General features: G+C 50.4%; 1 protein-coding gene across 1 annotated transcript in view; it reads right to left on the bottom strand.

Moving 5' to 3' along the window:
- Positions 1 to 13,465, bottom strand: part of LOC142584219 (uncharacterized) — a 35,465-nt gene that overhangs the window by 15,278 nt on the left and 6,722 nt on the right. Inside the window, exon 2 of the mRNA XM_075694377.1 lies at positions 11,054 to 11,205. Coding sequence (XP_075550492.1) covers positions 11,054 to 11,205 — 152 coding nt within the window. The remainder of the gene's footprint in view (positions 1 to 11,053; positions 11,206 to 13,465) is intronic.

Below are 13,465 nucleotides of genomic sequence, written 5' to 3'. Positions count from 1 at the left end.
TCCATAACACTGGAAGCCCGGCCGGTCGCGATGGTCTGCGTTGCCGGGTCCTCATAGCGGAGCACCGTCTCCCAGTCCTCCCACGACGTCAGGTGCTCCAGGCCCCGCGGGGCAGGGGCCGCCGGGCAAAGCGAGAGGATGTGGATGGCGGATGCGAACGGTTCGGGACAGAGGGCGCAGGCAGGGGTGGGGAAAGAGGGATGGTAATGGGATAGGATGACAGGGGAGGGGAGTGTGTGGGTCTGGAGTCGCCTCCAATGTGTTGCATGTCTGTTGTCTAGGGATGGGTGAGGTGGGGGGTAGATCTGACGTGCGGCTCTATAAGCCTGCGTCAGATCGCTGAAAGAATGCATGCGCTCCTTCGTGAATCCCGGATCGTAGGCCACCTCAGCCCGGTTAATAGAACCTCGGGCTAAAAGGTTGGCAGCCTCGTTTCCGGGATTCCCGGAGTGCGCAAGCACGCATATCAGATCCAAATGGCGGGGTGGAGGTGCAACGGACGAGTCCTGTATGCAAAAAGCAGGAACATGGACTCGGCCTCGTGCAAAATTTAGTATAGCTGTTTTTGAATCTGTTATTATGTACCGCGCTTCCGTATGCGGGATGGCAAAGGCAATCGCAGCTCCCTCTGCAGCTTCTGGGGAAGTCTGGGGGGGCAGGGGTAGTGTGATGAGTGGGGAGAGGGAGGAGTCTACCACGGAGGCAACCGCTTGCCCTTCCATGCATGCGGCGTCCACCCATACGGCGTCCGGTTCGGGGCCGTAATAGCGATGGAGCACCTTAGCTCGAGCTCGGCGGCACTCCTCGTGATGTTGTGGGTGCATGTTCCTCGGGAGCGGCTTAATAAGCAGCTCCCGGTGGATGTGGCGTGGGGTGGCGAGTAGTGTAGGGTCGTTGGCCGGTGTCCGGATCCCGAGGAATTCCAGGATGTGCCGCCCAGTAGATGTCTGTGTCAGGCGAATGTATTGCGCCTGTCGGTGAGCTTCTACAAGTTCCCCGATACTGTTGTGGAGGCCCAGGCCGGGTAGTCGGTTTGTGGGTGTGTTAAGGGGTAGTTTTAGTGCTACTTTGTACGCCTTGCGTATTAAGGCATCTAGGGCATTAGTATCGTGTCGGGATAAGTGTAAATATGAGGTTTTGAAAAGCACACGGCTGAGGGAAGGCATGGATGAGGCGACATAGGTCGCGCTCCTTCATGCCTCTGTGGTGGGCTGAAACCCGGCGAACGAGGTGTGAAATAACACCTGCAATCTGCTTGAGTTTTTTCAGGGTGGTGGTGTTTTTACCATCACTCTGGATATGGAGTCCCACTATGCGGAGGGTTTCAACCTCCGGCACTGGGCGTCCGTCCAGCTCGATCGTGATGGGGGAGCATGGGAAGCAGCGATTACGAGGTCTGATGAGTAGTAGTTCGGATTTTTCTGGGGAGCAAGGAAGACCGATACTGGCAGCATAATTTTGGGTCAGGGTGGCTGCAGACTGGAGAGTGTTCTCTATGCCGCCGTCAATGTCGTGGGTAGACCACAGCGTGATGTCGTCGGCATAGAGGGTGTGTTTGAGATGGGGTATGATTGCCAGTTGTCGAGCCAGTGCGATTAAGGTGGTAATAAATAGAAAGGGGGCTAGGATAGACCCTTGGGGGGTGCCAACACTCCGTAAATTAAAGGAAAGGGAGGTGAGTGGACCAAAATGTATCTGAGCCATGCGGTCGGTCAGGAATGCTTGAATGTAGGTGTACGTACGTGCACCTACATTCAGTGGCGAAGGGGAGTCATGCTCGCTTGGTGTTCTACGCGGTCAAAGGCTTTGGAGAGGTCCAAAGCCAAGACTACCTTTGTGTGACCCGGGATAAGGGGATCGAAAATGTCGTGCGTTAGTTGTAGCATGGCATCCTGCGCGGATAAATGGGGGCGGAAGCCCACCATGCTATGTGGGTAAAGGTCGTTTTCCGCAATGTGTTGTGTGAGTCTCGATAATACTACATGCTTGAAAACCTTTCTTAGGCATGAGGTAAGCGAGATCGGGCGAAGGTTTTGGAGTGTAGGTGGCTTGTTGGGTTTTGGGTATGAAAATGACCTTCGCATGACGCCAGGACTGGGGGAGGGTGCCCTCCCTCCAACACTGGTTGAAGTAGTCCGTAATCTGTGTGATGGATTGATCATACAGATTGCGAAGCATGGATTTGGTTACCTGGTCGGTGCCAGGTGCGGAGCTGGTACGGAGAGTCAGGAGGGCCGCTCTGACTTCCGTCTCCGTTATGTCCGTGTCGAGTGTGGGGTTGGGCTGCCCTGTATAGGGAGGCAAGCGAGTCGGTGTGCCTGGGGACGTGTAGGTTTTCTGAAGTGTGTCTATAAGCCTGTCAGCGTTGTCTATGTGTGCGTAGATGAGTCTTGTTACATGGTGTTGTGTTGCTGTTTTTGTCTGCGTCGGATCTATAAGGTGGCGGAGGAGTTGCCAGGCCCGCTTGGTGGACAGGTTGCCAGCAATACCGTCGCATATCTGGCCCCAGTTGGACTGGCAGAGCTCCTCCGAATGTTGTTGGATTTGGGTTTGCAGCGCGGCCAGCCGCTTTTTAAGTGTCCTGTTTAGCTTATTCTTCTTCCACCGTCCTAGGAGGCTGTGATAGGCCTCCCAGAGGTGAGCCAGTTGGGTGTCTAATGTAAGGGTTTCTGTAGGGGATTCAATGATTTTTGTGTTGCGTTGGACGTCATCCTGAAGTGATTTCACCCAGGTGTCAATATCGGAAATAGGGGTATCAGCGGCCCGAGTGTTGCGGAGAGAGTCCCAGCTTATGAGTTTGTGTGTAATGTAAGTGTGACGGGGTTGTTTGTATGAGACAGTGAACTGTATAATGTAATGATAACTGCCTAGTGTGTATTGTGTTCTGGTCCAGGTGACGCCTCCTGGAGAGTGGGTCAGCACCAGGTTCGGGATGGTGTCCATACTGACGCTATTGCCGATCCGAGTGGGCGTCAGGAAGTTGTGTATGGTGAGGTGGAGGTTCTGGAGGAGCAGCGAGAGCCTGCGACCTCAGTGGGTTGTTTTGTATCCCCAGTCTGTATGTTGACTGTTGAAGTCTCCTCCGACTAACAGGGGGTGCTTTCCTGCCAGCCGGTGGACCGATCGAAGTAGGGTCTGTGGAGACGCCATGGGGTGTGAAGGGAGGTGATAAATGTGGACAATAAATATGGATGGTAACGTGTGTTTATGGTGTGTGATTTCAGTGATCACGCAGGGCGTATCTGAAGCGATATGCTGTACCCTGTGAGTGATGCTACGGTGTATGAGTGTGGACGCCCTGGGTTTGTCTGTGGCGTCCGAACGTACCGAGGTATAGCTGGGAAGTGTTGCGCAATGTGCAGCGTCTTGGAGTAAAAGTATTTGGGGCTGAGCTGTGAGTGTGGGAAGTAAAAGCTGCAGAGGTGCACGCTTACCGCGCAAGCCACGACAATTCCAAGTTAGAATTTGTAGGTTATTATTTTCGCGCGCCGCCACACTGGAGCGTGGGGGGGGGTGGAGAGGGGGGTTAGTTGCGTGTCCATTGGAATGTGTTGGTTAGGAGGGGCGAATTGTGTAGACTGTAGGGTGGGTTCCGAGGGTATGAAAGGGCGCACTTGTGTGAAGCGGTGTTCTTTGTTTTCGAGCATCTTGTTAAGCATAACATCCATGCGTTGCTATAATTTCTCCGTGAGGGTTTCTACGAGGTGAGTGAGTTTAGTCTCGAGGCGTGTTTCGAGTTCTTGTAATTTACGATTGAATTTAGCCTCAAGCGTTGCGAGTTTGGCATCTATGTCTGTCAACTGAGCGGGGGGTATTTCCTGTTTGGTTCGCTGTTTTCTCGTGGGAGGTGAGCTGGGCGATTCCATTTCGGGGGGTGGAGTGGAGTTAGGGAGGCCTGATTGTGTCGGGGTTTGGGTATGGACGAGGGAAGCAAGGCGACTTAATTCTAACCTGAGGGCCCGGAGCTCCTTTTCCTGCTGTAGCGCTTCGGTAGGCTGGGTGAGCGGGGGGGGGGGGGTATGTCTTCCGGCGGCAAGGTCGGCCCATGTGAGATATCGAGCGTCCGAAGGGCGAGAAGCTGTGCTGACGGAGCGTCAACGCGGGCTGGGACTGGATCGATGGTGTTGACTATGTTCTGTCTTCTTTTGAGTGGACCGCGGCTGGCGTGTAGTAGGACTTATTCGATTTGCTTTGCATCCACTTGTTCCGGTCAGGTGTCCTCCACTGCAGAGAATGCATTGTGGAGCGCAGGTTGGGGGTCTACTCTTTCATGAGTTTCGCCACAGCTTGGGCATCGGTGGGAGCGGGACAGGGTACATACTTCTGCCCGATGTCCTGGTTTTCAGCAGTTCGCACAGGCGTCGATGTGTCCCCGGTAGACCGTGCATAGGTGAACACCGCCGCCGTAGATGATTTTCCTCGGAACTGGTCCGTAGGCGAAGGTGATAAGGATTGAGCGTGTTTTCCCCATACGTCGGGTATCAATGATGGGGACTTCGGAATTTCAGGCCTGAAGGTCTGCAATGACCTCGCTGGGGGTTTCTTCCCAAAATGCGTTTGTGATCACTCCGCGCACCGCCCCGGCTGGTGGGGCGATGTAGGCTGTTATAGCATATTTTCGGTCGCGAAGTGTAATTTTCTTGAGATTGGCGAGTTCGAGGGCGGTCTCTTGACACGTGGCGGCGATGGTGCACCTGTTCTTTGTGGGATGTAGTCGGATCTGGATGTCTTGTTGGCCTTGTAGCTGCGCTGCTTGCATGATTGTGGCGAGTAGCGAGCGCGGTGGGATGTCGAGAAGCGCGAGCCCTCCTTGTGATCTGCAGACAATTTTGTAAGTGTCGGCAGGCAACGGCGCGAGTTGGCGACCTTTGAACGCTGCTGCTTTCGCAGCGCTCAGCTGTTCTTGGCAATGCTGGAATGCGGGCGGCGATGGTGCTTGCGTTCTGTGGCGTCCCTATACCGGATCCTGGGCATGCGGGAGACGATTTGGAGGCTCCGGTCGTGTTCCGACGGGACGCGTGCATGGATAGGACATGCTTCCAGTCTCGGGGGTTGTATTCGGACGGGTTCAAGTCGTCTGCGGACATTGTGACCTGCATGCTGGAGTCTGGGAAGTGGCCGCGCGAGGCCGAGTGCGGTGGCTGCGCTGCTGCCAGTAAGGAAGGCTGTCGGCTCAGCCGGAGAGCGTCGGATCTCCAAAATGTGGGGTCCTCGGCAAGCTGTCACCTTGCTGCGTTGATTGAGGTAGGCAGTGGAGTTCCACGGTGGGTTCGCTGACCGCTGAACAGGTGTGTGTGCGGAGCCAATGCGGAGCCCTTCCGCCCTCCGACCTCGTCGTCGTCTTCCTCTCTACTCCGTTCACATGGTCAACCAGAGAGGCCGAAACGTGCGGCCCCGGTGTTTATCACTTGGTTAATCCCGATGGTTCATTAAACGATGGCTTGGTAGGCTGCTGGGTCCTCGGTACGCAAATGTTGCTTGAGCTCGGCTGCGCGAGCCCGCTCTTGGGCGCGCGCTGCAGCATCGGCACGGCGTAGGCGAGCTCGTTCCCGGTTCTGCTTGCTGCGTTTCTGGTCGAAGGCTGCCTGATCCTAAAGAGTGCGCATGACGCGTGGTCTACCCATTTCGGAGCCGGAGAGAAACTGCCGCGCGCGCGCTCGGCTACGACGGAGAGCAACGACGTCACTACTGGTGTAGCTAATCTAACACCACCTAGATAACACAAGGCCTTTTCACATTGATCCAAGACGTCACGTTACCTGGGCTGACTGCCATAAAGTCTCATGGGGATGCTCCCGAATAGGCAGCAGTGATTGTGAAGTCAGACCTTTCATCACGCCAGCTTTGTCAATGGAAATTTAGAACGAAGTAGCGTGACGACATGGATGGGAGTAAACAGGCCTTGTGCTATCTAGGTGGCGCGGGCTAATCGCGCACCTCTCTGTCTTCATTTTTTTCGCGCATGCGCATGGGGTTGCGCCCGAATAGTTTTCGGGGTACAGGCGACCGACACACGGACGGTCGGACAGAGGAATCGGCTAGCCACATACAGCTTCGCTATATAAAAAAAAACTGTTTTGGTATGCTGCCTGAATCCGCTACACTAAGTGCTTGCGCAAGCGCCGGCACTCTCAGTATATCGTGGCACACAAAATCCCATGAAAACTGTCATGCGCAAATCCTCCGCGATTGCTCCGTGATTAGCGTGCCTGGCTTCCGAATGCAGATTTGCCAGAGGTGCGTGAGCTCGATCTGCAGTTGGACCAGATGGCCATAACAAAATAAAGCCTACCTGTGGCTTCTCACTGGCAATAAATAAAGAAAGAGCGATGAGCAAATGATACTATCTCTTAACTTATACAGTGACTGAAAGTACCACGGGCTTCAAGTTAAAGCTGGCCTTTTCGAACACAGTTCTTCATGGCCGTTCCGGCGGTGAGCGTCAGCGACTGCGGCGGCGGCGTTGGCGGCGGCGGCGGCGTTGGCGGCGGCGGCGGCGGCGGCGTAACCGAGTGAACGAAAGAGCCTAGGTTAGGCCGTGTTCGTATTCCATAAGTGAGGTTTTTCAGCGCACGAAAAGGGAAGAGAGAAAGTGGCGTCTTGCCACTGTCTCTCGTCCCTTTTCGTGCGCTAAAAACCTCGAGGGAGCGAGCACAGCAGCGAACGATGAAAGAGTGAACGGGGAGCGCCAGATGAAGGACGCGAGCAGCCAATAGCGGAGACGAATGAGAGTGGCCCCTTCAGTGACGCGATCGCGGCAAAGTTGTTTTACGCGGACCCACCCTACGGCTCCATACGTACACGTATGTGGTCTCAGCAAAAGCGCACGCTTTGTACTGTCGTCTGCTCGCGCCAGCACTCGCTCGCGCTTGTTTGGTTCGCTTCGTGTGGTCTCGTTCGCGCTTGATTTGATTGTCATGGTTTGCAGTTGTGTTGTAATCTGATTGTATGCGCGACGCGAATTGTGTAGTACTGTCTTGAAGCCAATCCGCAATAGCGATTACACTAAAACCTTCGACGAGTCATGTATAAAGTGCGACATGAATGTCCCGCAGGTCAGATTTTCTACAATTGCCGACTCGGCTGCATGTATCTCTCAAATTCTTTGCCTCACTATATCGTAAAATGAAAACATCTACAGAGCTGCACTCAAATTTTACAATAGGGAGTATCATAATCGTCCGTGAATATTTTGTGTTTCAGGAACACGAAACCTCTTTAGATGATTGGAAGTGATTCCATTGATCTAGGCATTCTGCCTTGAAACTTGCGCGCTTATCGCAGTCTTTCAACCGCGCATGAGTGTCAGCAGCATAAGAAGTCTCCTCCGGTCGCAGCCATAAGCGGACAGCCTGTTCGGCCTCATCGTTACCGTTGAACCCTCAGCCTCCTAGAAGCTCGTTAGGTGGTCCAAGCAAATCATAGTCACTCGACATAAGGCTGGTACTCAACGACGAGGTATACTTATCAACAGGGATCGCGCAAAGAGCGCATAATGTGGTGCGTTGTATCACTGGCGCGCATTATCCTCGTTGAATTGCGGTTCAAAAGCGAGCACCGCACAGCAGTGCTCGCTTTTCGTGGTCTCATCACCAGGAAGGCAATGATCATAAATGATTCCGCTTTTGTCTACAAAAGTCGTCGCCATTAGTTTCGCTGCCGAGGAGTCACCCCATACGCAATCGTATTCCAGTGACGTACAGCCGTTTCGCAATCGCTTGCACCCCTCAAATATTATGAGGTGGCTTAGCATATCGCCACGGTGCTGAGCTTGAAGTCTTACTTTAAACTCCAGTCAATTTCAGGTGATTGGTGGCGTTGGTGAGAAACTTCACTACCATGCATTGCTCCACAACTGCATTCACGGGCTATTCTGGCCTTTTGTTTAATATGTCACTTCCGGTACTAGGCGACATAAGTGTACCACAGCCGATTGGCATCAAATGTCTCCTGAATTCATGACAAACAGATGGCGCTAGTATGTATATCTATGTGCACACTATGCGCATGTGCTTGTATGTGTATGTTTTTGGACAGGATGGCAGGAGCTCGGAATAATGGATATGCGACATTTGTATGTCCCCAGAATTTTCGGCAAAAGTATTGTGTCCTTGACACACTCGTTCTGCACGACAGTCACTAAAACGCTGTCTTGCTGCTCCAGGCCGGCGTCATGTGCTGCTGCCGTCGTAAACAGAGGCCAAGGAGGCTAACTGATGGAAGCAGCGAACGTATAACCACGTGATAAAATAACGTGGCGTCCAAGTTGGCGGAGTACATAGCCTCTACTGCAGCCCGGTTCGAAGACCTCAACGCACTTTCATGTGGCCATTTGCACGCCGTCATTTGCCAATAGACGGTCTGCAAAATGACGTAGCGAAGCTTTCCTACATACCTGGCGTCCTATAACCATGGTGGACGCGCTCCCTTTAGTAGCACTGTTAAAGCTGAGACACACGTTGATGGTGCGGGAATGGCAGGGTGGCAGGAATGATGTCACGAGTATGCATGTGGACACTTTAATACTATACGATTCCGACGTCAGCCATGTTAGATCAAATAAGGTTTGTGGAGAAATGCTGGGGTGGGTTTTGCATATCGTGTGTTGCAGTACAAACATTCAATGTACAGATAGCTCCGTCGAAGATGGGATTATAGGTATTTTTGGCTCTTACAAAACTGCAGCAAGGTGGCGCCTGTATTCTTGTTGTATTTTGCACATCATACCGCCAAATATTTTCGAAGTTGTCTGTTTCCAAGTTGCATATGAACTCGTAGAACGATAGAGGAAGCTCGAGTGACTTCATTACCTGTTGTTCTGTCCTGCAAAGCCATTAAAGTGCCCTTGTGCCTGCTCTTGCAGTGTTTGTGGGTAACCTATGCGATACGCCTGTCGATATTTCCAGACACGCTAACGAGCGCCACCTAAAACAACATTTCTGTCCCCTTATTGCAGCAGACTACGCACCCGCTGCACTTCCTGCCGCGTCGCTGACTCTGGCTTACTATGAGTAGAATTAAAAAAAAAAATTGCAGATAACAATGCCATTGGCCTCAAACAATTCACACCTGAACAAATATCCGAATATTACGGCTAATGTATTCATGCTCATATATAAAACACTTTAGAGACAGCTTCCTGTTATTACCTGCAATCAGATCCGGTTCTTGTGAGGCACATTGTATGATTTGACAATTTTACCTTCAACAAAGACGACTTAAAGTGAATTTCTGACAATCAGAGGTTCCGTTCTCGACACTGTGTAACAGCTTTCTCAAGCGTGGACAGAATTCAGTGCTGCAATATGAGCAGTGTACGTGCTTGCATATGTGAGGAAAGGAGGCTGCTGTTGTTGCCAGTTCCATACCGCCCAATTGCATTCACAAACGGAAAAATAAATTGTCGCGATAGTACAAATTGGTAGTGGTCAAAATATAAAGGATTTCGATTACACCGAGCCGAACCCGCCTTTGTTACTCAGCGGCTATGGTGTTGGGCTGCTAAGGACGATGTCGCGGGATCGAATCCCGGCCACGACGGCCGCATTTCGATGGGCGCGTAATGCGAAAATACCCGTGTACTTAGGTTAGATGCACGTTAAGGAACCCCACGTGGTCTAAATTTCCGGAGTCCTCCACTACGGCGTGCCTCATAATGAAAAAGTGGTTTTGGCACGTAAAACCCCCAAATTTAACACCAAGCTCAAAAAGGATGTCGACGATTCGCGGCCTGAGCACATATTTCCCTTTGCAAGACTGGACGCCAGTTTTCTTCTCCCAGAGGTTACACGAAAAGCAGGAGAAAATCTTTGTGATCAACCAAGTAATTGTTATAGCAGGTGTTTCTGCCATGAGCCTCCGCCACGAGCTGTCATTATTATACTTCTAGCCTAGCCTAGGCTTAGCCTAGCCTAGGCTTGGAGTGGTGTGTGCACGTCGTTACGCACACTTAATACGACGAAACGAGTCTGCATACTGAAACTGCCAAGAGACCCAAAACTATGGACCACATAGGACTACTGTGGGCGGTTCGCACTCACTTGAAAAAAAAATATGTACAATGACATCTTATCTTGTACATCTCAACAATCATACATTTTAAGGTACGTTGTACTTTGGCTTTGAAGGGACATTAAAAGTCTAGTTTGATGGTCGCATAGGCCATCCATTAAGTAGTACAGGTCTGGAATCTACAGTTTTATAGAAGACTTGCTCCTTACGTGCTTCACCTTATTTCTTTGTCCTTATTGTCACCGATGATGCACAGCATTTTGATTTGCCCACCGACACTAGGGCCGAATATCTGACTAAACCAATGCTCTTCAAACCGACTTCTATATCATTCTAGTCATTCCTTTTCTCTCGTTTTTGAGCTGCATCCTTTTCCGGCAGCCTAGAACGCGTCCAGACATAGTCGAGCTTTGTTATCCACCCATATCGCATCTTGATGCAGCATAGCGAGAGTGCACATGCTGTAGGTCTGAATTCCTCGCCTACCTCGAGGCTGCGGCCGCCGCATTCCGATGGGGGTAGGCTACAAGAATGCTCGTATATTGTGCATTGGATTCTCGGTGAACAATTGCAGGTAGTCGACACTATCCTGGAGCCTCCCAATATGAAGTTACTCATAATCACATTGCAGTTTTGGCACGATAAACTACAGAATGTAAGTTTTCTTTCTTTCTAAAAAAATCAAATAATGGGGTTTTACGTCCCAAAACCACTTTTTGATTGTGAGGCACGCCGTATTGGCGGACTCCGGTAATTTGGATCCCCTGGGGTTCTTTAGAGTGGACCTAAACCCCCATGGAAATGCGGCCGCCATGTTTTTTTGTTCCTGTTGACCGCGGTTAAGATCTACCTTGATCTATTGTTCACAGTACTGAAACAGCAGTGTCTTAGCGCACACCAATGTCTGCTCCTTTTCTAGCACGACTCCCTCGAATTTCGCGTGCTCCGGAATGTTCCATTAGCCTGCATCGGTGTTTGTTGATACAGCACATTTCGCCAAAGCATCGCTTTGGTTATCTGCTACGCTGGGACGACCACTCACTTTTCGCCACTTTGAGCTGCGTTCAGCGACCATAGGTAGGTGGCCGATGGTTCTTCTGCGTCAAAGTTGGTTCGTGTCGCCGTCAGGCACTTGAAGAATGGGTCTCTGTTCACATCTCTGGCGGCGACTACGTAAGGTAAGCCGGAGAACATCTGAAATTTGAAACCAAGTTTTCGTACAGATTGTACAAGACGTGTTGCTAGGAAGCTTTCATTGCCTACTTGCTTTTCCTTTATTACAGTTCCGGAGTTTAGAATAACGACAAGGCACAAAAAGCGTGGCTTCAGACATACGAAACACACCAGTAACGCGTATGACACTTGCAAACTATCCATATACGCGCTGCCCATTTACGGGGACCGAGGAAGGGTCTACTTGTGGGCGACCGTCAACGAGAGAAATACGTGAGTCTTCGAAATATAATTAGGCCAACAGCGTCAGGCGAATATATAACACACATTAAAATGTTTCACGTATCTGCCAACAGTGTCCATCGCTAAGAATTTAGGATGATGTGGCTACCAGTGAAGGAGGGCAGAAGAGAAAGCTAATCACTTGTCCCCTGATACGCCATTGTAATTACGCTTGCTACAAACGACCAGTTTGCACTTAGCGTTTGCATGTATAATATATCATCATCATCATAATCATCATCAGCAGCAGCATGAGCATCATCGCCGTCGTCATCCTCAAATCCCCTGCAGGACAATGTATGAATCTCAATTACCATTGCCTGGCTCCGGCTAACCGTTAGCATACAGCTTCGAATCCAGTTTTATCATTACCACCTAATTCTCTGCCGTCCTCGACAGCGCTTGCCTTGGCATCCACTCTTTAATTGTCATAGACAACCGGTTGTTCTACCTACGCATTATATAGCCTGCATGGGCTTATTTCTTCCTCTTAATGTTGTCTAGAATTTCGGCTGCCCCCGTTTGGTCTGTAATCCACACCACTATCTTCCTACCTATTAAAGCTACGTTTAACATTTTTTCATCAATCGCTGGCTGCGTATTCCTTAACTTCTTCTAAAGTCTCATCTCGAGTCTCATCGTTAACGGACTACAAGTTCTTGCCCCACGCCTTTGTAGTGCAAGAATGCCGTAATTTTGCATAGCGGTAACCCGCCGGTAATGACTTGATAATGCCTGCCGTCTACGCTCCAACCCATTATTATTCTGCAAAAACCTTCTGATGATCAAAGTGCCCTGTCAGTAATTGACCTGGATAAAGGTGCGGTTCTACTGATTCTGAAGACTTCATACAAATCAATTCTCGTTCAGTTACTAGGCTATTGATCGTTAGCTTTATCTTCTCGACGTTATATCCAAACATACCCTTACAAATTGTCTGCTGAAGTCCTCAGTCCGTGGTAAAAAACAGCCCTGGAAACGCGGACAGACTCGTCTTCGCACCTTTTCAGTCCCGAATCACTTGTTGTCATTATTTCCAGCGTTTTTGAACACCAAAATCTTATCTTCAAGCCACACGTTGCTCAGGTATTCGACATAAACCTTTACTCGTAATAAAAATTTATGTGAGAAGCGCAATATGATTATGAGGCACGCCGTAGTGGGGGACTCAGGATTAGGTTTGACCACTTGGCGTTTTTAAACGTTCACCCAATGCACAGCATACATGCATTATTGCATCTCGCCTCCGGCTTAACAACGGATACAGCAAGTACATTTATTTCCCTTCCTTTCCGATTAGGTTGCTCCTCCTGACATCTCCATATGTTTATCAGTTTCATTAAGCAATTATCAAGCACTGTTTTCGCCGAAGTACACGCTTCTTCCCTTTCTATAAGTCAAAGACTGAGAGAGTAAGTCAAATAGGTTTCGCAGAGTGGCTTACTGCTTTCAAAGAACCTACGTTGGAAAATGGGTAATGAGAGTAACGAGGGCGACATGGAAAGAGCGAGGGAAAGCATGGGACTTGAGACATTCGCGTGTGCATGAATAAAGAAACAGTGCGTAGTCAAAGTTGCTCACTATAGGGACGGATGTTTGGTCCACCACAATAACTTGCGAGTCAACGAGCGAAAGACCTGAGAACCGTTTGGACCGATGGAAGGAGCAGAAATTCTTTTTTATTCTTCTTCTCTTTTTTTTTCTAGCCTCGCAGCTCGCGAAACGAGCCACAAGAAACACTTCGCGCCTTTGGTGACTTCATGATACATGACGTTGTGACGTACTCGCAGGTCAATATTGAAAGGTTTTGTGACGGTTGGGAAGCCTGACATAATTGAGGCGAACACAGATGATGGTATCTGGGGTACTGTTCCAGTGGTTGATGTTATAGCCGTAAGGACGCCTTGTATGTACATCCTAGTCAAACACTAAGGGCACACTAGATAAGAAAATCCGCGCCCAATATGGCCATACTTGCGTGTGCAACAATGAACGCCTG

The sequence above is a fragment of the Dermacentor variabilis genome, chromosome 6 (assembly GCF_050947875.1).
Source record: "Dermacentor variabilis isolate Ectoservices chromosome 6, ASM5094787v1, whole genome shotgun sequence".
Classification (NCBI taxonomy): Eukaryota; Metazoa; Arthropoda; class Arachnida; order Ixodida; family Ixodidae; genus Dermacentor; species Dermacentor variabilis.
The sequence above is the reverse complement of the archived record's forward strand: the minus strand, read 5'-3'. Positions and strand labels throughout refer to the sequence as shown.